General features: G+C 54.1%; 2 protein-coding genes across 2 annotated transcripts; both read left to right on the top strand.

The window, feature by feature from the left end:
* Positions 1–435: 435 nt before the first annotated feature.
* LOC131559176 (ras-related and estrogen-regulated growth inhibitor-like) lies at positions 436–7,064 on the top strand. The gene is made up of 4 exons (XM_058807439.1): positions 436–581; positions 4,087–4,143; positions 4,786–4,859; positions 5,548–7,064. Exons 1-4 carry the CDS (start codon positions 485–487, stop codon positions 6,031–6,033), a joined length of 714 nt encoding a protein of 237 aa, XP_058663422.1. The 5' UTR covers positions 436–484; the 3' UTR covers positions 6,034–7,064.
* Positions 7,065–13,099: 6,035 nt separating this feature from the next.
* LOC131559475 (SITS-binding protein-like) lies at positions 13,100–22,543 on the top strand. Its single transcript, XM_058807828.1, has 11 exons — positions 13,100–13,141; positions 13,940–14,443; positions 16,420–16,591; positions 17,303–17,498; positions 17,588–17,738; positions 17,826–18,005; positions 18,378–18,646; positions 19,088–19,224; positions 20,225–20,346; positions 21,447–21,626; positions 22,370–22,543. The coding sequence occupies exons 2-11, from the start codon at positions 13,985–13,987 to the stop codon at positions 22,541–22,543; spliced, it is 2,040 nt and encodes a 679-aa protein (XP_058663811.1). The 5' UTR covers positions 13,100–13,141; positions 13,940–13,984.
* Positions 22,544–24,373: the final 1,830 nt, after the last annotated feature.

Raw genomic sequence — 24,373 nt, 5'->3', positions numbered from 1 at the left:
TTATGATTTCAGGCAGTGGTTTGGGGCAGGCAGCACCCTCCCTGTGTTGCTCTGGCTGGGGAGGTGTTGCGCCACTTCCCTCTTTCCTCACTCTTACAGACCCAGGAAATGCCAGGAAGGTTTGGGATAGAAGGGACCTCACAGCCCATCCAGTGCCACCCCCTGCCATGCACAGGGCCACCTTCCACAGCCCAGGTGGCTCCGAGCCCCGTCCAGCCGTACCTTTGCCCCTTTCGGGGGAGCACCTTTCCCTGGTCGGGAAGCGCTGCAGCCTGCGGGGAAACTGAGGCACAACTCCCGAACCGCCTCCGGGACGGGATGACGACCGCCTCTGCTGGCCAGGGAGGAGGAGGAGGAGGAGGAGGGCATCAGCCGGGCCCGCCCGGGGCTGAGCCCAGCCCGGCCCCCGGGGCGGAGCTGCCGGAGCAGCGCCCGGGGGAGCGGGGAGCGGCGGATCCCGGGGCAGCCCCGGCCCGGCTCCGGGATGAGCTTCCCGCGGCCCCTGCGCCGCTCCGTGAGCCTCAGCCCGGCCCGCACCCTGCGCCTCGTCGTGCTGGGACAGAGCGCCGTGGGCAAGACAGGTAGGACGGGGCTCCCCGGAATCCCCCCGGTGTCCCCCGCATCCCTCTGGCATCCCCCCGCGCCTCTCTGCATCCCTCTGCTATGCCCTGGCACCCCTCTGGCATTCCCCCGGTATTCTCCCTCCCGGCCAGTGGGACCAACCTTCCCATGTCCCTTTGGAAGCCAGGACAAGGGACATTCTCCCGGTGCCCCCCCAGCCGTGGGGTTTAGGGGCACTGAGTTTCCTTCCCCTCGAGTTTCCCACATGGACACTTTGCACCGTTTCCCTTGCCCGAGGGGTGCCCGGCTGCGTGGGGACCCGGGATGTCCATCACTGACCGCGGGAGAACTTTGCTAAAAGCCGGGATTGGGTCTTCCCGGCTGTGAGGAGCTGGCTGCTCATTCCCAGCGCCCGCAGCAGCTGTGCGGAGCCTCCTCCGCAGCACCGGGCTGTTTTCCCTCAGGAAAACTCCCTTTCCCTGTGCCTCTTTCAGCGCTCTCCATCTGTGCCTGCTGAGCTGGGGGTTTGGGATGCCGTGCTGGGAGCACCTCAGCTCCCTCCTTCACCCCCTTCCTTCCTGGGGATCATCACTCCTCCTGAGCTGTGAGCACTCAGAGGGGGCAAAAGTGTCCTCAGCAGCACTTGGAGTGCCAGGACTGGGGTCAGAGGCAGGGAAAGATGTGGATCTACATTGCAGTGATCCATGATCCATGCAAAGCCTGGTATGCTGCTGTGCCCTTGGGGACAGGGAATGTCCTGCCCCTCTGGAAAAGGGAAGGCACCGCAGCTGTGGCACCTGTGCTGGGCTGTTGGAGCCGCTGGAATTGTGTTTCCATGGACAGCAACCGGCATTAAGGAAAAATCCTCGTTCCCTGATTAAACTGAAGGCAGCAGCTCCCAGCTCTCCCTGAGCAAGGCTGGAACACGGGATGGGGCTCAGCTCCGGGGTACCCAGAACCCTGGGGGTGTCCCTGGAGGTGTTTGGCCCTGATGGAGCAGATGTTTTTATGTGGTGTACAAAGCCCTTGGCTCGCACCCACCCCAAACACGTGTGTCTCCCTGCTGCTGGCCATCCCACCTGGCACACAGCAGATTCCTGGCAGCTTTGGGCCCCTCCTGTGGGCAGCTGTGGGGGTTTTGTGCTTCCTCCTTAGGGTGGGATCGTGCTGAGGGTCTTTAAAAGTTCCTCCAGTTCAGGTCGGCTGTCAGAGTGTGTGACAGGGGGACAGTGACACAGGCCATGTAGTGAGGGCACAGGGGGGTAATTGGTCTGTGCCTCATGCAGAGGAGAGCTGGAGCGTGCCAGGAACAGGGAGCAGCCCCTGGGAATGGTGGGCACGCAGCCCCCTGAGTGTGTCCCTCCCCATCTGTGTCCCCTGGGCGCTGTTCCACACGTCCTCCCCTGCCAGGGGACATTGTGTCACCTTCCCCAGGGGCTGTGCCCCAGCTGCTGGGTCCTGCTGCCCGCCAGCCCCTGCGCTGGGGATGAGGACACCTGTCCTACTGTCCCTGCCCAGCTGGCAGGTGACATCCCAGGTGATGGATGGAGTGTGGGAGAGGCAAGGATGGAGCCAAGGGCAGCAGCATCATTGCTTCAGCTCCTGTGGGGAGGACATGGGAGCTGTGTCCCCAAGGTGGGGGTGGCATCTCTCCTGGGCAGGGTGTGAAGCAGGGCAGGCTGAAGGTGGATTTCATCCCTGAGCTGCCAAGCTCCCATCCTGGCAGGGCCCCACTCACCCCCAGGATGACCATGGGATACAGAGCCAGGTCGGGAGAGTTGAGGGGTGGGAACAACCAAAGGGCAAATCCCATGTGAGCAGCTGCAAAAGGGAAGGATAACCCTTGATTGTCAGCAGGAGTTTGGGGTTTTTTGGAGCAGTTTGGAAGCCTTCAGGATCTGGAGACCCGAGGTCCCAGACCCTCCGAGCAGGGGTGGGTTGGGTGCAGCCGTGTGGTTTAAGGACCAGGGCTGTGTGAATCAGCAGCGGGGGCTGGAAATCCAGCCCAGCTGGGGCTTGTGCTCTCCTCTGCTGCTGCTGCCCAGCGTAAACTCTGCCATAATCCAGAGCAGAGCTCTGCCTGCAGCACGTGAAGATGGATCGGTTCTGGGGCCATTCCACAGCAGCACAAACAGGGCAGCACGTGGGCACACGCCTGGTGCTATCCCGAGGTGCCAGCCTGACTCCGTGGCAGGTAAATCACCCCTTGAGCCCCCACCCCACATTTAAGGCACAATTAACCCTTTCAGCTACAAGGAAAGCCCTTCCCGAGGTGACTGATGATCAGGATGGGGAGAAAAAGCTCCTTATAAGGCTGGGTGGCCACGGCCGCTCCGCCTGCGGCTGCTTCCCCCACTGGCAGCTCCCCTCGTGTTCCTGCACTCCAGCCAATTTTTAATCAATCTAATTGGCTCCTCTTCTCATCCCACACCATGTGCTCCAGCTTTGGGTGGCTGCCTGACATATGACACACAATCAGGTGCTTTCCAGAGACCGAGCCTGCCTCGTCCCGCTCCCCCCCGATAACTCCGTTGCCTCTTTGAAGGTGCCTGTAGGTGCCTCCTGCAGGATGCCTGGTTATCTCCTCAGAGCAGTTTGGCTAAATTACCTGCTTTTTTCTTCAAATCCCTTCCCTGCTGTGCAGGTTTCAAACCCAGAGACAGACTGGGGGGGGTGAGAGGATGGTGATGCCCCCCAAAGAGGAGCCAAGCAGGTGTGAGAGGCAGGAGAAGTTCTTGCATCCCTCTTTCCCTTTCTGTGGTTATTTAAGCCACATTCCTGGGGTAAGCACACAGATCCTGATGGGCTTGGTGTGGGTCTGTGAGGGCAGGACACCAGCAACATCTGCTGGTGGGCAGGTGGGACAAACTGACCCTGGGTTGCAGAGCTCCAAGTCTTGCTCCAGCTTGGTGTTGACTTTTCATTTCCCCTTTTGTTTCTGGAGGGGTTTTCACCACATCCTGACTCTGGTGAGGTTTATCCTCCTGTCACACTCCTGCTCTGTTTTCCCTTCCTCCTCCCCCTCCTGGCTCTGTACTCCTGCCTAGCTCTTTTGGGGATTTTCCCCCCACCCTGTTTTTTCCCCTGTTCCACTAATTTCACTTTCCACTCCTGTTGCCTTTCCAAGCCAGCTCTCAGCCTCTCCAGCACCTTTCACTCCCATCTCCATTATCATCACTAACACCGCGAAGGGCTCAAGCACCACTTCTCTCTCCACTCCTGCACTCTCTTCACCCTCCCAACCATGGCTTTGTCCAGAAATTCCCTCTCCAGGCATCACCACTGCATTTCCAAAGCAGCTTCCTGGAAAAAATGTTAGGACCAAAGGCGCCAGGGAGGGTTTTGCCAGCAATTTGGGCTTTGCCTTGCTGGGCTCTGGTGCAGGGAGATGTATAATCAGATGAGGGGGTTTAATTGCTTGAGCTGTGGCTGCTCCTGCTGCTCCTTTGCCCTTGCAAGGGCAAAGAGGAAAGATTAGTCCAGAGGACTGACAATTCCAACAGGGTTCATTGTGTTTTTTTCCAGCGCTGACCGTACGATTCATCACCAGGAGATTCATTGGAGACTATGACCCAACCCTAGGTAGGAAAACTCCTTTTCCTTGGGGCTGTCACCATGGCAGAGCCAACTCTGACCCCAAATTCCCCATATTCCCTCTCCTTCCTCCTCAACCAGACAGGCAGCTCATGGACATCCTGACACCTCCCTGGGTCCTGCATGCCTTTTTCCCTTTCTGGTCTTATTTAGGCAAAATCTATTGGGATGAGCCTTTGGATTGCACAGGGAAGTGCAGCAGGCTCAGTCAAGGGGTAGTGGAATCATGTAGCATCATAGGATCACAGAATCATTTAGGTTGGCAAAGACCTCGGAGAGTCCAGCCATCAAACCAGTAGTTCCTGCTCAGTTCCTTGAATTCCTTCCCAATCTGCTGGGGGGTGGCTTTTAAATGACAGGAGGCATCTAAGCCCCTGGAGCCTGTGCTCTCCTGAATTCTAGGATTTTGTTGGGTTTTTTTATCTTGCATTTGGGTTGTTTTTTGAGCACTGAAGCCATGTCCCTGCTGGAATGTCCCAGAAATATCCCCTCCTCCCTCTCTCCTGTGGAGCCCCTCTCCCTCCCTTGTTGCTCCCACACTTTGGTCACTGCTGCCCCCTCAGCCACCCACCCAGGTGACCAAAGCCACCTGGGGGCTCTCTCACACACCTTCCCTGTGTGTCCTGCCAGAAATGATCTACAGGCACGTGGCTGTCATTGATGGGGAGATGGTGCACTTCGAGATCCTCGACACAGCCGGACAGGTGAGCTCAGCTGGGAGAGCAACACGGAGCAGAGCAGCCTGACAGGGAAGGCAGCCCCTGCTCTCCCACTGGCCTAATTCCTGCTGTCTGGAACGTCATGGTGGTCACCTCAGGAGAAGGGTGTTCTGGTGAATTTATGTCTAACCTCAGTTATATTACAGTGTAATATATTATTAATATATTACAGAGTAATATATTCCTCCATTCCCATTCCCTTCAGGTAAATATTCCCCCATTCCCATGCAGGGCATAGCTGTGCTTGCTGTGCCATTGGAGCATCCTGGCACCTCAAGGGAGCACTGATTCCCCCAATATCCATGCCAGGACAGGGCTGATGGCTGTCCCCACCTGCCACACTGCCTAAGCCACCCCATCCCTGTCCTGGGTTGCCGGTGCTGCTGTCCCTTTTCCCTCCCACAGCTCCAGAGGTGTTTCCTGGTGCTGCTTTTATCTATCCAAGGGGTTTCCCTTCAAGGGAATGATATTCCATTTCTCTTCTTACACCCACATTCTCCTGTGGGGGGGGAGGGGGAATGAGCCCCATCAAAGACTGGGCTGGGAAAGCAAATTTGGGGCTGCTCCTTCTCAGCCTCCATGGGGACGGCGCCCTCGGGAGATTCACCAGGGTTGCATCCATCGGCGCCGGCATTCCAGCGGTGCTGAGGGAAGCCCGTGTGTGCCCCGGCAGGAGGAGGACTCGCTGCAGATCGAGGAGAAGATCAAGTGGGGCGATGGCTTTGCCGTGGTGTACTCGGTGACCGACCGCTGCAGCTTCGACGAGGTGATGCGGCTCTGCTTCCTCATCAACCACCTGCACGCCAGCCCCAAGCGCAGCGGCGGCGCCGAGCAGCCCCCCGTGGTCATCGTGGGCAACAAGAAGGACCTGCAGTTCGACAGGATGGTGTCCACCGAGGACGGGGAGAACCTCTCCAAAGCCCTCAAGATTCCCTTCTACGAGATCTCCACACGGGACAGCTACGAGGAGCCGGTGGCGGTGTTCAGCAGCCTCTACCAGGAGCTGCTCAGGCAGGGCCACTTCTCCCCGGGCTCCTTCAAGAGGAGGACAGTGTCCAAGCTCATGGAGAAGATCCCCAAAATGCAGGCCAGCTCCAGCCTGAACTCGGCGGGCAGGAGCCTCAGCTTTAACTCCTTCAGGGACTACATTCCCGAGTGAGCGCCAGCTCAGCCTGGGATGGGGGCGGCTGCTGGGGCTGTGCCGGCTCTGCAGGGCAAGGGCAGGACTGCAGAGGGTGGCACCGGGCTACAAAAGCCTCTGGGTTCTTCTAACAGGGGGCTTTGTGCCAGCAGGGAAGGTGTTCCTCATCCATCTGATCCCTTTGTTCCCTCCTCCCCCTCTGGCATGGCTGGGGTGACTCAGTGGTGTTGGGACAGCCCTTGGAGGGAGGCTCAGCCGTGTTTTGGTGGGGCTCAGACCCAGCACAGGCACGTCTTGGGGGGCTTTCCCCCTCCCCTGAGCTGGCTGGGGGTATCTGCACCCCAAATCCAGCACCCACGGTGCTGGGTGACCCCGAGGGCCGTGCTGGCTCCCAGGCTGGCAGCAGCCATTCCCTGGGGATGGAGCCTGCTTCCTCAGCGTGGCTGGTGAGTAAAACCCCTGGATCCTCCAACCCTTCCAGCCCATCCAGGCTGTGCTCAGCAGCATGGACACAATGGAGCCAATTCCAGAAGCTGCTTGCAGGTCCCCCTCTGTCTGCTCATCAGCTGCCCTGTTCCCAGAGGGAAAACCACCACCCTGTTTTGCACAGGGATGGGGCAGGAAAGGTGTGGGAAGGAGCCGGGCTCGTGGCTCATGTTCCTCCCCTCCCTCTGGGTGTTGGGGCTCTGTGGCTGCTCGGGGTGGCTGTGCTGGGCCCCTGTGGTGTGACTCCCCTGTCCCCTCTCTTGTGACCCACCCCATTGTCTGCTGCCGTGTCCTGTGACAATAAAAACCAAGTTCCCAACCGCCTGTGGCACTCCCAGGATAGGTTATTTCAGGGAGCTTAAGGAAAGGAGTGCATGGTTGTAGAATCACCCTTAAATTAGGGCTGGGCATCCCTGTTATCCTTCCCCTGAGCCCAGGCACCATGCATCCTCCTGGCTCCCTCCACCCCTACAAGGATTCCCTGCAGGATCACAGCCTGGGAAGCTTCTTACCCCAGCTCCCCAGCCTGCTCCAGAGCCCACCCAGACACCCTTTGCCCTCCTACAGCTCCCAGAGGTGTTTCCTGCTGCTGCCTGTGTCTATCCAAGGGGTTTCAAGGATTCATTCTATTCCATTTCCTCATACACCCACATTCTCCTGTTGGGGCAAAAATGAGCCCCATTAAAGAGCTGGACTGGGAAAGCAATTTGGGGCTGCTCCTTCTCAGCACCTTGATTAAAATCCCAGTTTTATTGAATTAAATTGAATTTAGTGAATGAAAATTCGCTCAGGGCGTATGGGCAGAGCCCAAATGGGCCCAAAACACCTCAGGGGGCTGGACAAGGGAGGGGGTGTTTGTTTATTTTTAGGGGGTTTATGGCATTCCCAAAGGAGCTGAACACTGACAGCTGCATTGGGGGTTTGTTGTCCAGCAGCTGGGGCGGGAGTTGCTGCCCTGGCTGGAGAAGAGCCCCTTTGGGAAGTGCTGGGATGGGCAGAGAAGAGCTCAGGAGGGATTAAACTCCACTGGGACACTGAACACACACTTGAGCCTGACAAATGAAGGATTTGGGTGCTCTCATTCCACGTTGCTCAGTTCCCAAATATCCCCAGGGCTGCTCCAAGGGGGATGGATTTAGCTGCTGGCTGGAGCCGGGCACGGCGGAATCCCGCAATATTCAGCAGGAATTACTGCAAGTGATGGATGAGACAGCAGCAGCTGATGAGCAGGAAGCCAGGCCAGCCCTGGAACAGCATCCCCAGAACTCCTGGCAGTGGAGGGGATCACTGTCCTGGAGTAACCCCAGCCCTTTTATACATCCCAAGGAATCCAGAAGGCTCTGTGTGGTCGCTGCCACGGCCCCTCACCAGGGCTCCTGGCTCTGCCTGCTATAATTAGCACCAAACCTCGTTAGGAGAGGCAGGGGCAGCTCTTCAGGGCTGGTAATTGCTAATTACTGGAAGCCTCTAATGGCTCTCCAGGGGCAGTTTCCTCTCCCTTATAAAGGAAGGTCTTGAGGATGCAGCGTTCATTGGGGTGGGGAGAGGTTTTTGTTGGGGGGGATTCTGGAGGGCAAAAATCCTAAATTCCTCTGGTGAGAGGTCTGCAGGGGCTGGGCAGGGGAGAAGGAGGAGGAGGAAGAACAAAAACAAGAAGAAAAAGAAGAGGATGAGGAAGAAGAGGAAGATCTAAGCCTTACTTGGAACAGAGCCTGGAATTTCAGAGTCCTGGGCAGGTGAGTCCAAGCCAGATCCCTGGAAAGGAGGTGCCCAGAGCCTCCTTGGAGGCACCCCTGGTTCTGTGGGGATGTAGGACCTGCAGTCTCCTCCCTGTCCCTAAAACAACACTTTGGGGGGATTGGGAGTGGAAGCTGGGAGTGAGGGCTGGGCTTTGGTTGGCCTTGGAGCCCCTGGTGTCCCATGCTGATCCCCTGGGTGGGTGTTGCTGTGTGTGGCTGGAAGTGCCACCTCTCTGGGGACAGGTGAGTGTCCTGGGGGCTGCCCTGCACCTTTCCAGCTTGCTCTGACTCAGCTCCACGGAGAGGAGCTGAAGAATTTTGGTCTCATCATTATCCAAACAGCATCTCCAGGGCCGGGATTGAATCTGGCAGCAGGCAAGCTGCAAATCTGCTCACCAGATTTCTGGGAAACTGGGGAGAGGCAGATGGAGCAGGAAGGTCCTTTCCAAGAGCTCCCTCGCTGTGCTCACCCCCAGCAGCTCCCTGGCACGCCAAGCCCCCCCCCATTGTCCCCCTTTGTCCCCTCTGCCAAGGGGTTTCCTGGAAAACCAAAATCCTGGGCTGCATTGTGGGGTGCAGCTGCTGCCTCCTCACAGCCACAGCTTTTATCATCAGCTGTGCCTTGTTTTAATTTAAAGAATAGAGGTTTGGGGCTTTCTGAAGGCTTCTCCTGGAGGAGCAGCACACGGATCTGGCCTCACCACATCCCTGCTCCTGGGACAGTGGGGACAGTGGAATTGCCAACAGCCCTTTCCAAGGAGGTGCTGCCTTCAGAGATCCCAAATCAGCAGCCTCACCCCCTCTTAGGGATTTGAGCTCGGAGCAGGAGCACTGAGGCTGGCTGGGTGCTTCAGTTCCCTGGATTTAAGGTACCTGGGCTGGGTTTGGAGGTGCAGGGGGGTGTGTGCCCATGAAGGGGGCTTTCCTCAGCACAGGGGGCTCCTCTCTGCCAAGATTAGAAATTTTACAGAATATTGTGCATTAGGAACTTGGGTTTGGTGTCCCCAAAATATCAGGGCGCACAAGGACTGTTTCCATCCCAAAACTGGCAGCTGGAGCTGGCGACTTTCCAGCTGGAAAATTATCCATCCATGGATTATCTCAGGTGCTCCAGGCTGTTCCCCAGCCCAAAACCTGCTGCTTGACATGAGACCCTCCTGAAAGCCTGAATGGGCTGTGGATGGACTCAAGGAGCTCCCAAATCCAGGTATTGCTGGTTCAGGGCACACAGCTGGGATGGGAAGAGACAGTGGTTGCTTCCAAGGGTTGATGCTGTTTATAAGGCCACGTTGTCAGTGCAAGTCCTGCTGCTCCTTTTTTCCTTTATAAACAGCTGTGGAGTTCATGGAAATCTGAAATTGCTTTCCAGGAGGAAATCTGGGCTGAGATTTTGGGAATTTAGGAACCAAATCACTCTTTTTGCTTTTTTTTTTTTTCCTTCTAAACTGAGCTCAGCTCCAATAAGGAGCCCAAAGCTCTCTAAGGCACAGAGAATTCCAGCACAGCCAAAGGCTTTTGCTGGCCCTGAAAGGCAAGGCTGGGAACTGCAAGGGGAAGGAAAATCCAAAGAGAACACCCACCATGGCACATCGGCTGTTTTATTCCCAGGATGGATTCTGAAGGTATCTTTTCCCTTTGGATAAACTCTGGGAGGGCAGGAAGGTGGGAAATCCATGTCCATCCATGCTGCCAGCTTCAGGGAATCCACTCTGGCTCATCACTGTGTCTCCCAGCTTAGAGATATCATGGATAAATTGATAAAACTGAGAGTTTGGTGGAGGCTTTTGAGGGACTGTGGGATCCATCCCACAGAGAGAGTTTTGGGGTGAGGCTGCTCCCCACTGGAAAAAATGGAGGAGAAATGCCAAGTCCTGGAGGCTGCTCCCACCAGTTCTCATTTGCTCTTGGCCAACCCACACACCTTTCCTGTATTTTTAAAAAATAATAATATTTAAGAAATCCCAAAACAGAAACCTCAGGAGGGTCTGGCTGGGAAGCTGTGGCTGTAATTGCTGGTGCTTAAAGGCTGTAGGAAAATATTGGTGGAAAGGGCTGTGCCTTCCCATTGCAACCCCACAAAAGAGGAAAATCCCTGTGGCTCTCTGTGCTCTCCCTTTTTCCAGCCAGGCCAAAAGGTGATGACAGAACTCTGGAAAGGTGTGATCCACAGGGTAGGCAGTGATGGAAGCCTCTCTTAGGGGACAGGGATCCTAAATCCCAGTGGCAATAACCCTTAGTCCCTGTTTTCTGGGTGTTTCACCAAAAAGCTTGGGTTCTCAGACTCTGGTTATGGATGCTGGTGAGTTAAATGTGTTCCCAGCCTCCCACTCCATCCCTTCCCTGGGCATTGTCCACGCATTGTCCACATCCCACACAGCCCAGCAAACCTGGAGCCTTGGCAAATCGCTCAATCCTGGAATGGTTTGGGTTGAAGGGGCTTAAAGCCCATCCAGTTCCAAGTCCCTGCCATGGGAAGGGACACCTGCCACCCCATCAAGGTCCCTCAGCAGCCCTGCAGCCTGGAAAGCCCCATTGGGTATAAAAAAAGTGACCTCAAGGTCTTTTCAACCCTGAAAAGTCATGAAGAGGGAAAAGATGCTCCATTCTCCATAGGAGGAGATTTAAAAATGTTTAAACTAAAACTCTTCTGAAGCAGAGGGGCAGGACACCCTTGTGGAATCCAGGGAGCCACCCCGAAATATTTTTTTTCCCTGTGGCCAGTGAAGGATAAGTGGTTTTTGTTGGCAGTGGGAGGAAGATGAAGGGAGGTTTCACTCTGCTTGTGGGAGCCAGTTCATGCTGAGATCTGTGATGGGCAGGAAAACTCAGAGATCCATTCCTCCTCCCAAAACCCAGGAGTTCTGGGAGGGTGGGAGCAGGCTCGGCCCAAACCCCAGGCCCCATGCAGTGTTGTGGGGGCCAAACTTGGCCAAATATTGGGTTGTTAAAAGCTCCAGCAGGATTTTTCTCTGGGATTTGAGCTGCTTTTTAAGAAAAAAGGCATTTCAAACCACCCCCATTTCCTGCTGTCCCTCCCAGGCACGGCCCCCTGTCCCTGCTGATCCCACTGCACCCGCGCCACCCTGGGTTTCCCTAATCCCACCTTGGGGGCCCCTCTGCCATTCCATGGATGTCATTTAATCTTGTGCCATGTGACAGAGCTTTGCCTTCAGCTGCTGCAGCCAAACAACCTCATCAGCTGCCCCCCTCCCAGCCCATGTTGTGGTGGGAAACAGGGAATTGCCAATGCTTGGGCAGCTTTTGGGGGCTGCTGCCGAGTCCCTTTCCCTTGGACAGAGCATTGAACCTTTGGGAGCATTGAACATTGTACCAGGATCCCAGACCATCCCAAAGATTCCTTTTTTCCCTCCTTTGCCCTGTTTCTGCAGGTTTTGCAGCCAAACTGAGCTCTCCCTGAGGCACATGGATCTGTACAGCCTCACAAGTAATTCCATTGGCTCTGGTGATGCTGTGGGTGAGCAGCTCTGAGTCACCACAGGGTTTATTCACTTCTGCTTGCTCCCCCTTTCCAGGTCACAGGGAGTGTTGGGCCCCTCAAGTGCCTCTAACACCCCTGCTGGAAGGAGCACTCCTCATTCCTTATTTTTGTTTCAATTTTTCCCTTTATTTTACATAGCTTTGGGGTCCCATGAGTCCATCACCTACAGCTTTGCTATAAGCTCTCCTGAATCCATTCCCAGGGGATCCCCAGCCTGTTTGAGATGAGCATCATGGTCTCCTGGCTCATATCTGAGCCTTTTTCATCCTTTCTCCTTATCCTGGATACACCCCCTCACCTGCTCTGGAGTCCCTTCTTGTCCTGATTCAATCCACCATTTTTTCCTCCATCCAACACTGGATATTGCCTCACCTGCAAAGAAAAACTAATCCTGGAGAGGAAAGGCCCCATCCAGGGGCTTATTTGGGCCACAGATGAGAATTTTCCTGGTGGATTTGGCTGTCCTGCGAGTCTCCTGAAGTCTGGGGTGAGCAGGGCTTTGGCCTTGGGATTGCTGGGGTTTTGTCTGGATGCAGGATGGGGAAACACTTTTAAATGCCAAGTTTTTTATATCTTGGCAACCAACAGGTTGTAATATCACTTGGAAAATCCAAGTATTCCCTGATCACCTGTAGATATGGTGAGATGACTGTGAATGGGGGGACTGGAGCATGGAAAAGTCAATAGAAATCTCAGATTTCCAGAGTTTTTGCACTGGTGGGGATTTCAAATCTCCTGGGAAGTGACTTCCCTGTGGTTTTGGGTGCAGGCAGCACCCTCAGCTGCAGTCCTGGAGTTAATCTAAGGGAGGGTCCAGTGGCTCATGTGAAGTAGGAGCAGGGATAAAATCCCCCAAAATTGGGCAATAACAGCAACAAAAGCCAAAGCAGGAGAGCGAGGAGGCTCAGCACTCCCAGGGCATCATGTGTGGATTCACAGGTATGGAGTAAAGACTCAACCAGAGCCACTTCAAACTGGCAAAAAAAACCCAAAAAACCAAAAAAAAAAAAAAAACCAAAAAAAAAAAAAAAAAAAAAAAAAAAAAAAAAACAAAAAAAAACCCCACCCAACCAAAAAAACCCATTTAAAATTATTCCTCTATAGATAAAAGCCTTGAAAAGGGAATATTTTAGTATCCTGCCCCTGCTGGGGATGCAGCCACCTGTGGCTACGTGCGGGCTGCAGGGGAGCGGGCGGGAGGCACAGAGGGAGGGAGGGAAGGAGGGAGCTTGGCTTAAGTAACGCTCCTGGGTTAGTCTGGATCAAGTTCCTTCAGCTCCACGGGTCTGAAACACGGCCAGGAGGGAAAACTGCCCTGGGAAAGAGGAGGAAAACCTGCCTGTGGTGGGAAAAACATCGAGGACGCTTTGGGGCTGTGACAGCATCTCCGAACTGCCTTTAGGTAAGGGGGTGACGGGGGGTGTAGGGGTGGCTGTGCTGAGCCAGGGGAGGTGGCACCATGCCCAACCTGACATCGGGCAGTGGGATGAGGGCTGGGATGCAGGAACAAGCCAGTGCCATGCCATGAAGCTGTCCCCACAGCGACCCCTCACCTGGAGGGACAGCAGTGCCCAGTCCCTTCGGCTCAGCCAGCTCTCCAACCCTGCCCACGGGTGGGTTTTGCTCTGTGCATCATCCAAACACGTTTCCAGGGAAGGGAGAGAGGACGTGGAAGGAGGATATTGCATCCCCTCCTTTCTTGACCCACCCTGGGATGTTTTCCTGCACCCCTGGCTGTTTGCTGCTGCTTCCAAACCGAGCAGGGAAGCGATGCCAAACCCCACGGAGCAGCCGAGGCTGGAGCGCGGCCCCGATTCCCATTGTCCGTGGCCCCATCTCCTCCCGGGCTCTGGGCCACGTGTGACACCTCCTCCTCCTCGGTGTCCCTGGGTGCTGCTGGCTGTGCCAAGGGGCTGAGCCCCTGCCTTTGGGGGCTGAGCCACCGTCACCGAGTCCGGCAGCGGGATTTGCTCTGGAGGAGACTGTGGAAGGGACTCCCCTTACCTCGGGAATCAGTGCAGACAGAACCGAGTGGCAGCTTTCCCTCTTTTAAACTATTTTTAAAAATTTCATTATATATACATTACATTCATTATTTTTTTGTTCATGCTTTTGGAGCTATCCCAGAGGGTCTTTTGGAGCTGTCCCAGAGGGTCTTTTGGAGCTATCCCAGAGGGTTTTCTTTCCTGTGCCGCCGCAGGAGGGGAGAGCAGCGGAGCCGCCGCCGCATCCCTGCGATCTCACCATGCCCGTCTCCCGCCACACCGGCCAAATCCCGGAGTCCACCTGGACCTTGACCTTCAGGGAGATGACGGAGCCCTGGAAAGGCGCCGTGGGCTGCCTCGGCGTGGCCGTGTTCTTCGCCATGACCATCGGCATCATCTCGTGGCAGGCCGTGGAGCAGCCGCCGGAGGAGTGGGTGCTGCGGGGCCGGGACGCGGGGATGCTGTGGGAGCGCGGCCGCGGGGCGCTGCTGCTGCGGGCGCTGCCGGCCGGCCGGCCCGTGCTGGCCATCGCCGTGGGCAGCGTGCCGGCCACCGAGCCCCCGCCGCCCCGGGACCGCTGCTGGCACGACGGCCGCCAGTTCTGCTACTCCTGGGAGGAGGACGCCGAGCTCCGGCTGGCCCTGGAGCCGCCGGCAGCCCCCGGAACAGAGTGCTACAGTGTCCGCTGGACCCCGCTGCGCCCCGACGTGACCCTGAAGGTAACGAGAACCCCTCCATCCAGCTCCAAACCCTTTGGGATCCAATAAGGGCTGCTCTGGCCTCACCATCATCCCCAGCTCAGTTATGTGATCACACTGTGGTTCCCCATCTTCCACATCCAGAAGGTGCCGGGTGAGGAAAACCATCTATGAAGCTGAGCCCCAAAATCCTGTGGCGGTGCCACGCTGGTGACCCCGGGTGGGAGAGCTGTGTTTATATGGAGACAGAGTAAATACCCAGTGGAGATGACAATGCTGGCGAGAGCCTCGGGAAGGTCTCTTCCAGCACAGACACAATGGCAGCTCCCGCGGGATGGGAATAATCCGTGTGCGCTGCTGCAAACATTTTTGGTACCATTCCCTGCTTTCTCCCTCAGTTAAATAAAAGCAGACTCTGGGAAGGAGCCTCAGGAGGGGAAGGAGACACGCTGTCAGAGCGTGTCCCCAGTTGTGGGGAGCCCTCAGAACAGGGAAGGAAGTGGGATGGGATTCTCTGGGATGGAGAATTGTTCCCCTTTGGCCATAAATCACCTGTTGGCATCATTCTGGGTGGGTGGAAGGTGCTGTCTGAGCACAAACTCTGTCTCCTCCACTGACATTGCTGTGAGCATTTGAGAGGATGAGTGAGACAGAACAGGCTTTCCCCCACTTGTTAAAAAAAAACCCAAACCATTGGAAAATATGATCCAGCGAAATCTGAGTTCAGAACAGACTGTTTTCCCTCTTTCCCAGCTGGTGTAACGAGTTCAGCTGACACCTGGTACAGCTATTCCGAGCCTCCAGGGTTTCCACTTTAATAATTTACATCTCCTCTCCCCACCCCTTGGAGAGAATTAACCTCTCTGCGCCCCCGAGCTCAGGACTCCAGGAGGCTCCGAAGCCTTGGGATTGGGAATAAAGGTGGGGTGGGTTGAGTGGGGGATCTCTGGATCCCCTCTGCCACCCCAGGCCCCCTTCAAGGCCCCAGATCTCTGGGCTTTCAGGGAAGCCCATCCTGCCTGGGAAGTCACGAGGACGCTAAGTCCTGCTGATCCCTCGATTTGGCAGAAAGGGGAAAGTCTGAGGAGCTTTGAAGTGAAAACTGATGGTTTCTGGCAGGAGGTGGGTCAAGGATGGGGATGTCCCCCATCCCAGGGCCCTGTCAGGCCTATGAGAAGTGCCCAAATCTCCAAACTGAGTCTCTTGAGGGAAATTCTTATCATCAGCCCTCGGGAAAGAAAGAAGCTGTGCCTTGGGAGGGAGGATGTGTCACCTTCAGGGCACTGGTGCCATCAAGGTGAGGGCTCAAGATGGGGCTAAAAGCTTTCTGTGAGAGATCAGCTGGGGACAGCTGCACTTGCTGATTCACTCCAGAAACTCTGAGAAGGCAGCTGGAGAGCTTAATGTAGTTTTTAAGTAAAGCAGAGGGGAAAAAAAAAAAAAAAAGAAAAACAGAGAAAAAAACACTGAATGAAAAATACTAAACAAATAAAAAACCTGACCAAACCCAAAAAACATGACCAAACCAAAAAATCTTGACCAAACCGAAAAATCTTGACCAAACCAAAAAACCCCCAAACAAACTAGCAAACCAAAATACACAGATTTTTCAATTGGATTTCTGAAAGTGCCCTCAGTGCATTTTAAAGCTGTTTCCTTGAATTTCCCCCTCTGTTGTCCTCTCCCACTCACTCCTGCAGAGTCTCTTTGCTCACACCTTTGCAGCATCTTTTTACCTGTGATTCAGAGGTGTTTGATAACTGTGATGGAGTGCAAAAGTGTGATTGTCGTGGCATTTTGGTTTTATTTGTGCTCCTCCAGCAAAAACTGGCAGGCTTTGGGAAGCACGTCTTGCTTTTCCTTTGTTTTTTTTTAAATGAAACCATAATTTTACGCTGTAAAAGGGACACCTGCCACTGGCACAGTTTGCTCCAAGTCTGGCTTTCCTGCTCCCCCTGAGTATTCCTCTCTCTTTGATGATGCTTTCCTGGCTGCAGGACTGTTTTTCCATGGCCAATGTCTCCTGGTATGGAGGGCCGAGCATCCGTGCCCAGCGCTGGCCCCTCAATGGCGCCGAGAGCCCCGCGCAGCCCTTGGTGTGCGGCGACCTCAGCGCAAACCCCAACGGCTTCGGGCCCCTCCTGGAGAGGTACTTCCTGGGATCCACAGGTAACCACCTCCTTCCCTGGCCAGGCCCAGCAGCTTCATCCCTGTGCTTCTCTGCCCCTCTCCTCACCTCTAAAGCAGCTGGTTTAAGGGTAGCGTAGATGTCTGCGGGAATAAAATATCCTGCAGATGTAGCAGCAACAGGGCACGTGGGATGGATCCCACATTGCCTCATCTCTGTGGGAAAGCTGATACTGAAGCTGGGTGCCTGAGGATGGGGTGGCCCAAGTCACTCCTGGGACATCCCGTGCTCTTGGTGTGGCTGGTTTCTTTTTAAGCCCAGATCTGTGCCCATTGCTGTATCCCCAGCTCCACTCGAGCGACTTTGTGGCTCCCTGATGTTGCTGTGGGATGCTGAATTCAGGCAGGAGTTCAGCTGCTGGTGTCATTTTTTGGGGTATATTTGGATTATTCTACAGAACACCAAACTTCAGGTATTACCCCAAGTTAATCCAATTGACCTGCGGCTGCCCTGCACTGCTGAATGCTGAGCAAAAAGGCCAAGAAAGGGAGAAATCCAGCCCTTGAAAGGCATTTGGGACTCTACAAGGGAATAGCAGGAGCAGGGTGGGGATGGTTGGCATGGCTGGATCTGTGGTGGGATCAGCCCAGGAGGCCTTGGCACCAGTCAGGTTCTGCTCATCCCTGCAGCTCCCAGGACCGGGAGCAGCCGGGTGCTTGCCAAGACACCATTTTCCCACTTTTCCCCCAAAGGAGTGACGGTGACAGTGGCTCCCGACGTGTCCCTGCTCCTGTCTCTGGAGAGCCACCAGCAGTTCTGCCTGGAGACGCCGGCGGGGCGAGCGGAGCCCCTGCACTACCAGCTCTGTGTCAGTGCTGACGTGGCGGCTGCCCGCCAGCACACGGCCAGCGCTCCGGCTCGGACACTGCCAGACACCGCGCTCCTGGGGTGAGCACTCCTTGCCTCCACGGTGGGAACCCTTCTGAATGTCCTGCTTGCTCTCCCAAGCACCTCACCAGAGATTTCCCACCCTGCAGGTCTCCCATCTGGCACTACCACGGCCCAGAGGGTTCTGCCGCCAAAATCAAGCGAGGCCTGAGGTCGCTGGTGAGGAGGCTGAAGCGGCATCGCCTTCAGGAGGGCGTCGTGGCCCTGGGGGAGCGCGGCACCGCCGTCCTCGCTGCCGCGGTACGGCCACCCTGCCATCCTCTGGGCACGTGGGCAGCGTGGGGCTCCTCTCCCACAAACCCCTTATTCCCGCCCTTCCCGCCGCAGGACCTGTTGCCCTCGGGGCGCAGGAAGAGGCAGGCCCCGGCGCTGGTGGAACCTCTGGAGCTCTCCATCACGCTGTCCCCGTACGCTGGTGTCGCCTCCCCGCTCTTCCAGCGCTCCCTGCGTGGCGGTGAGGCCGCGGGATACTGGCTCAGCCGCCAGCCTCGACCCGGGGCCAGCTCGGTACGGAACCCCCTCAGCCCCCAAACCAAAATTTAAGCTGAATAAACCCCCTCAGGTTTATTATTTTATCAAGGGGCACAGCCTATCCCACTGTGCTGGGACAGCAGTGCTGGGGGAGGCAGCGTCCCTCCTCTTCCTACGGAAGCAACTTTAAAACTTCCACTTCCAGTGTTGAGAAGATTCCCCAGCTCCACTTTGTGTAGTCATTTTAATGATCCCTTTGCCACCAGCTCAGGGATTTTTGGGGAGTTTACACCTTGATGTGCTGTACGATGAGAGTGCAGGGTGGGATGGCGGCAGCATGGCATCCCCCATGGAATCAGCAGGACATTCTATGGATCTGACAGGGATTTCCATCCTTCCCCTCCACAGATCCCGCTGCTGACCACCTGGAAGGGGCAGCTGTGCGCCCGCCTGAACGTCACCAGCGAGGCAGCGCTGGGCTGGTACCTGGCTCGTGCCTGGCGCCTGCGGCAGGCGCTGGGGGCCACCTACATGGCCTTCGAGGGAGTGGAGGGCAATTCCTTCCTGGAGCAGGATGTCCCTGCTCCTACTGAGCTGGAGGGTGATAGATACACTGAGGTGCTGGCGGCGGCGCTGGCGACGCTGGGCAATGGCACCATCGTCAGTGCCGGGAGCAGGTGGGCACCAGGGAGAGGCCTCGCTGGAGCTGATGGGCACAAGAGCTTGCTGGGAGATGGTGGAACTGGTGCTTGGAATTCCCTCTTGGTATTCCCAGATGTTTCTTGGTACCCATGGAAGTGAAGGGGCAAGGGAGTGGGCTAGGGCAGTGTGTTGGAGTCAATGATCCTTGGGATGTGAGGATGGTGTGGGTCCAGCACAGGGTGCCCAGAGAAGCTGTGGCTGCCCCATCCCTGGAAGTGTCCATGGCCAGGTTGGATGGGGCTTGAAGCAACCTGGGATAGTGGAAGATGTCCCTGCCCGTGGCAGGGGTGGCACTGGATGGCTTTAATGTCTCTACCCACCCAAACCATTCTGGGACTATAATCTGGCCCCAGTGACTCCAAAGCCAACTGAGATCCATGGAATTTCACCTTGAAGGGTTTGTGCTGTTTCTCCAGATCTAGTCACCTCCCACTGTTTGTCCAGATGAGCCCCCTGCGCTCTGACTGGAGCCACGCCGGGCTGAAGGGGCTCATCCCCTCTGTGCTGCACTACAGCCTGCTGGGCTACAACTTCTTCATCCCTGATGCAGTAGGTAAGGATTTGTTTTCCATTTTTTCCCTTCTTTCTGGCTTCTCTGCAGTGAATTTTGCAGCCTTTTTCCAGGCACAGGAGGTACATCTGCGCCTTAGGTGTGCTATGGGAAGGCTTGGAGCGTTTTTCTCCCCAATTTTCTGTTGTGCTGGCTTGATTGGGATGAATGTTACCAGGGGAAAAAAGTGAGGAGTTAAAACCAAAAGAATATGCTGTAAATATTGCCAGGCAGCTCCAGCAGCAGCTGAGTCTCTGGGGATGCCCTTCCCAGAGTTCCACCACAGTCCACCCCTGGCTTGGGCTAAATCCCACCTGGCACAGGCAGGATCTGCATCCCCAGGCTCCTGGCTGGGGAATGGGTGTTCCTAAAACCCCAGCAGCTCTGCTCCAAGTCTGTATTTCTGCTCCAAAGCAAAATGGCTGCAGAAATCCTGAAATAAAAGCATTATAAAAGGGCAAGAAACAACCTTTAATTAGGTCCAAGTGGATCCATTTCCCTTTTTCTTGAAGCTGATGGAGTTAGTGGTGGTTAAAACAAGCCCTGAGCATGCAGAGACTGTGCAGAAGTGTCAAACATGGAGAGCTGAGCTAAACAACAGCCCTGAAATAGGGGTTGAGAGCAATATTTCAATTTAGCCTCTATTTTTAGCTTGTTTTCCTTAGAAAATGATGCTCAAGCAATCCCAGCATGGGAGTTTGCTTCCCAAAGAGGTGCTTGTGTGGATGGGAGCACAGATCCTCCCGCACTGAGAGAGCTGGGCAGGAGGTTGTGTCCCAACAACCTGGGAGCTGCAAGAGCTGGGAAAAGCCTCTAGAGCAAACAGGAATTTGTGGATGGCTGGATGAGCCCTCAGTGCTGGGGGGTTTGTGCCATTTCCAGGGAAGCTGTGCCAGGTTTTCAGAGCAACGGTGACACTGTAGGCACTGGAAGGAGCTCTGAGGTTTCCCCAGAACATTTCCATGCCATAGGAGGCCCTCACTCCAGCCCCATGTTCCTGCAGGAGGGAGCGAGGCTGGAGCCACCCCGGAGGACCCAGAGCTGTTTGTGAGGTGGCTGCAGATTGTGACATTCCTGCCCGTGATGGCCTTTGGGACCCCACCCTGGCTCTGCTGTGACACCTGGGTACGTGTCCCACACCGGGATTCTGACATGGCCAATGCCCCAAAAACCATGGAAGGCCTGGCAGGGATCTCCTGCCAGCTGCTGTCCTCAGCTTCCCACTGAAGTGGGAACAAATCCGTTATCAATGGGTTTAGATTCAAGTACCAGTGGATTTAAATCCAAAGGATTTGTGTCCGTTATCAATGGATTTAATTATATTTCAATTAAATAGATTCATATGCATTATCAGCGGAATTTAAATCAAATTTATTAAGGTCCTTTATTAATGGATGTAAATCCATTTAAATACAATTAATTACTATCCATTATCAATAGATGTACATGCATTTCAACCCATGAGTTTATATGCATTGTCAATGCATCTAAATTCACTTAAATCCAATGGACTCAAATCTGCTATCAATTGGTTTCAATCTATTTAAATCCAATGGGTTTATATTCATTATCAGTAGACTTAAATCCATTTATATCCAATGGATTCATGTTCAATATAACTGAGCTGAAATACATTTAAATCTAATAGATTAATGTTCAATATAACTGGACTGAAATATATTTAAATCTAATAGATTCATATCTATTATCAATGTATTTAAATCCATTAAAATCAAATGGATCCACAGCTATTTTCAGTGTATTTAAATAAATTTAAATCAAATGGATTTAAATTCATTCACAACAGGTTTAAATCTATCCAAATCTAATGTGTTTTCATATCTGCTATCAATAGATTTAAATCCAGATGACTTATAACAATTACCAATAGATTTAAATACATTTAAGTCCAATTGTTTTAAGTCCATTATCAATGGATTTAAATGTATTACCAAAGGATTTATATACAAATAAATTAATATCCAAATATATCCAATCTATCCAATTAATATCCAAATCAATGAATACCCAGTATCAACCCCATTTGCACCATAACTTGATCAGGACATTCCAATTCAGTAATTTCTCTTCCCAAGGGAACATGTTTTACTTTTTAATTATTAAATTAAATTTTCAATTATTTATTTTTGGGAGTTTTCCCTGCTTTCCCTGCTTTGCTGTTTCCTGGACATTGGGCTCCTCATGGATTTGTCCCCCACCTGCAGGTCCTGAATCTGACCCGCCAGTGCATCCAGAGGCACCGGGACTTTGTTGTGCCCCTGCTCCTAAAATACAGTGAGGAGTGGCAGAGTTTGGGGTACCCCATCTTCCGTCCTGCCTGGTGGCTCAGCCCCATGGATCCTGTTGCATTCACCATAGAGGATGAGTTCCTCATTGGAGATGAGGTGGGAATTCTGCATTATTCCTGTAAATCCAGTGCTGCCCAAGCACAAACCAGGACTTGGATTTGAGCAGATTTAAATCCAAGCCAAAGTGGCTGAGTTTTGTGGGTTTTGGAGTTTTTGCTTTTTGGAAAAGCTTGGCTTTCCTCATGAAACTCTTATTTAGGGATCAGAAACCTTCTTTCAGCTTTGGAAGTGAAATTATTTAGCAAGAATAGAGTCTCAGAATTTTGGGAGCTGCTTTTCCCATGAAACAAGGGGAAAAATTGCTCCCTGAAGGTGGAATTACACTGACTCTATCACTGGGGATTTTTTGTTCTGATTTTCAAAAATATAGACTGAATGGAATCCTGGGGCAGCTGCAGGCACGGATGATCCCAGTCCCAGTCAAAGGAATGTCACTGCACTGCATTAATGCTTCTAAACTGACAGAAGGCAGGGATAGACGGGATTGGGAAGGAATTCCCAGTGAGGGTGCTGAGGCCCTGGCACAGGGTGCCCAGGGAAGCTGTGGCTGCCCCATCCCTAGAAGTGTCCAAGGCCAGGCTGGACAGGGCGTGGAGTAACCTGGGCTAGTGGAAGGTGTCCCTGCCCATGGCAGGGGGTGGCACTGGATGGTTTTTAAGGTCTCTTCCCACCCAAACCATTCCAGGATTCCCTGATGACCATCTCATCCCAACACACACATCCTGGCTAATCCTCCTTCTGCTGAAGTTATTTTTTCTTTCTTTTCCTTCTCCCCGCAGGTCCTGGTGGCTCCAATAACAGAAAAGGGACAAACGTGGAGGGACATCTACCTGCCAGGAGAGGGGCACCTGTGGCTGGACACCAACACTGCCCGCGTGTTTGATGGTGGCACCACGCTCAGGAATTACTCTGCCAGCCTGGCCGAGGTGCCAGTGTTTGTAAAGGCCTCCTGAATCCAAGCTCTGGGACAGAGACCTCCAGGGGCAGCACTCCCCTCAGACCTCCAGCCTCTTTGCACTTTTCCCAGATCCTTTTTTTTTTTTTTGTTTTGTTTTGTTTTTTACTTCAGCAGAACTTGTCTGAATTTTCTAACTCATTGTTACCCTGAAGTAGTGGCTCTGCCACCAACGTCCATTCACACAGAATGCTGCATTTTTTCCAGGGTTTTCCTGGTGAAATATTTGTGTGTGTATGTTCAGGTGGGCATATCCAACATTTCCAGGTCCCTGGCAGAGAGGCAGGGAGAGGATTTTCCAGGAGATAAACAAACATCAGCTTGTACCTGAGAAGAAGTTTTGTATTTAATGAAAAAATTAAATCTAGGGGAAAACCACCAGGGTGGTTTTGGTGCTGTGTGTGGCCACCTCCTGTGCTGAGCAGTGCTTCTCCCAGCTGAGGCTGTGTGTGGTTTCCAGGTAGCAAGAGCCCATTTTCTGAGTATATTTGGGGAAAGGAGTGAATTCCAGGTGTATTTGAAGCAGGCTTCTGTGGAAGAAAAATAAACCTGATCAAGCAGAGGAGTGGCTCTACCAGAGCATGATGTGGATATCGAGGATCCTTGCCCACCTCCTGCGTGCCCAGGCTCATGCTTTTCACCATTTGCTGAATTTTATGGCTTTTTTTCCAATTATTTCTTGCAGTGCAAGAGGGATCCAGTGTGACCAGGCTCCTTCCATCCAGCAGAGAATGTATCCATAGGCAAAATCCTCATCCCACATGTTGAATATGCATCTAGGGGGATGATCAGCTATGCTGGCACCCCAAATTGGAGGTGACACTGCAGGTTAGTGGGGTGATTCCAAAGGCTGGCATTTGGGGACAGGGGCTGGATGACAGCTGGGAGGGAAGTTAAGGGCAAGTTTTGGCCCTGGAGCTGGGCTTGGGCACCTCCAGCACTGATTTGTATCAGCCACACCGTGGGTTTTTGGGGGAAATAAAGTGCTAAGGGGTATCAACTTCTCCCAGCAAAGCTTCTCTGGAAAAAAACTGAAGAAAAAGCAAAGGCAAAATCCAAGTCAGGTTCAACCATGGAAAAGCTGTGAGGGTATGGAGGGGGAAGAGCCCCTTAGCTCATTCCTTGATCCACAGAGGCACTTAATGATGCTGGGGAGTGCTCACAGAGGGAAAGGATGAAACTCATGAGGGCAACCCAAGGGCATGGGATGCTCCAAAATATCTGTGGAGGCTTCTAAGGTGGCAAAAACAGAAAAAGAAGAAGGGGTGTGCTGGCTCAAGTGGCATTTGTTTATTTGCAGCAAGTCAAGCCCTGGATGTCCAGGATGGGGATCTGGTGGCTCCATCCTGGGAGGTCACCAAAGCCTGCCTGGACACCCTGGGCCAAGCCTGAGTGTGGGAATTCCCATTTTGGGAGGGTGGGCTATGTGTCCCTGCGCCCAGCATGGCGCCGGCTCCTCCCTGAGGAGCCCGGGTTGTCCCACTGGGACCTTGGAGCATGTCCCTGGTTGTCATTCCAGCTCCTCCGCTGCCTCTGACCTGTGGAGTGGTTGCGGGGCGCCCTTCTCTGGGAGGCTCTCCAGGAGTTCTGGCTTCTCCTGTAGGATCTGCCCCGGGTTTGGCTCCTTGTCCCGTGCTGTTGCCTGGAGGAACCCCAGTCTTCCCTCTGATGTCTGTCGCTCCTCCTCAAGGGGTTGTCATGGTTGGGCCTTGGACTGTGTCTGCCATCAGCATCCCAGCTCCTCCAGCGCCTCTGGTTTCTGGAGTGCTCATAGGGCACTGTTCTCCGGGAGCCTGCCGGGGAGTTCTGGTCTCTCCTGTGGGATCTG

The sequence above is a fragment of the Ammospiza caudacuta genome, chromosome 6 (assembly GCF_027887145.1).
Source record: "Ammospiza caudacuta isolate bAmmCau1 chromosome 6, bAmmCau1.pri, whole genome shotgun sequence".
NCBI classification, from domain to species: domain Eukaryota; kingdom Metazoa; phylum Chordata; class Aves; order Passeriformes; family Passerellidae; genus Ammospiza; species Ammospiza caudacuta.
This window is presented reverse-complemented; position numbering and strand designations above follow the sequence as displayed.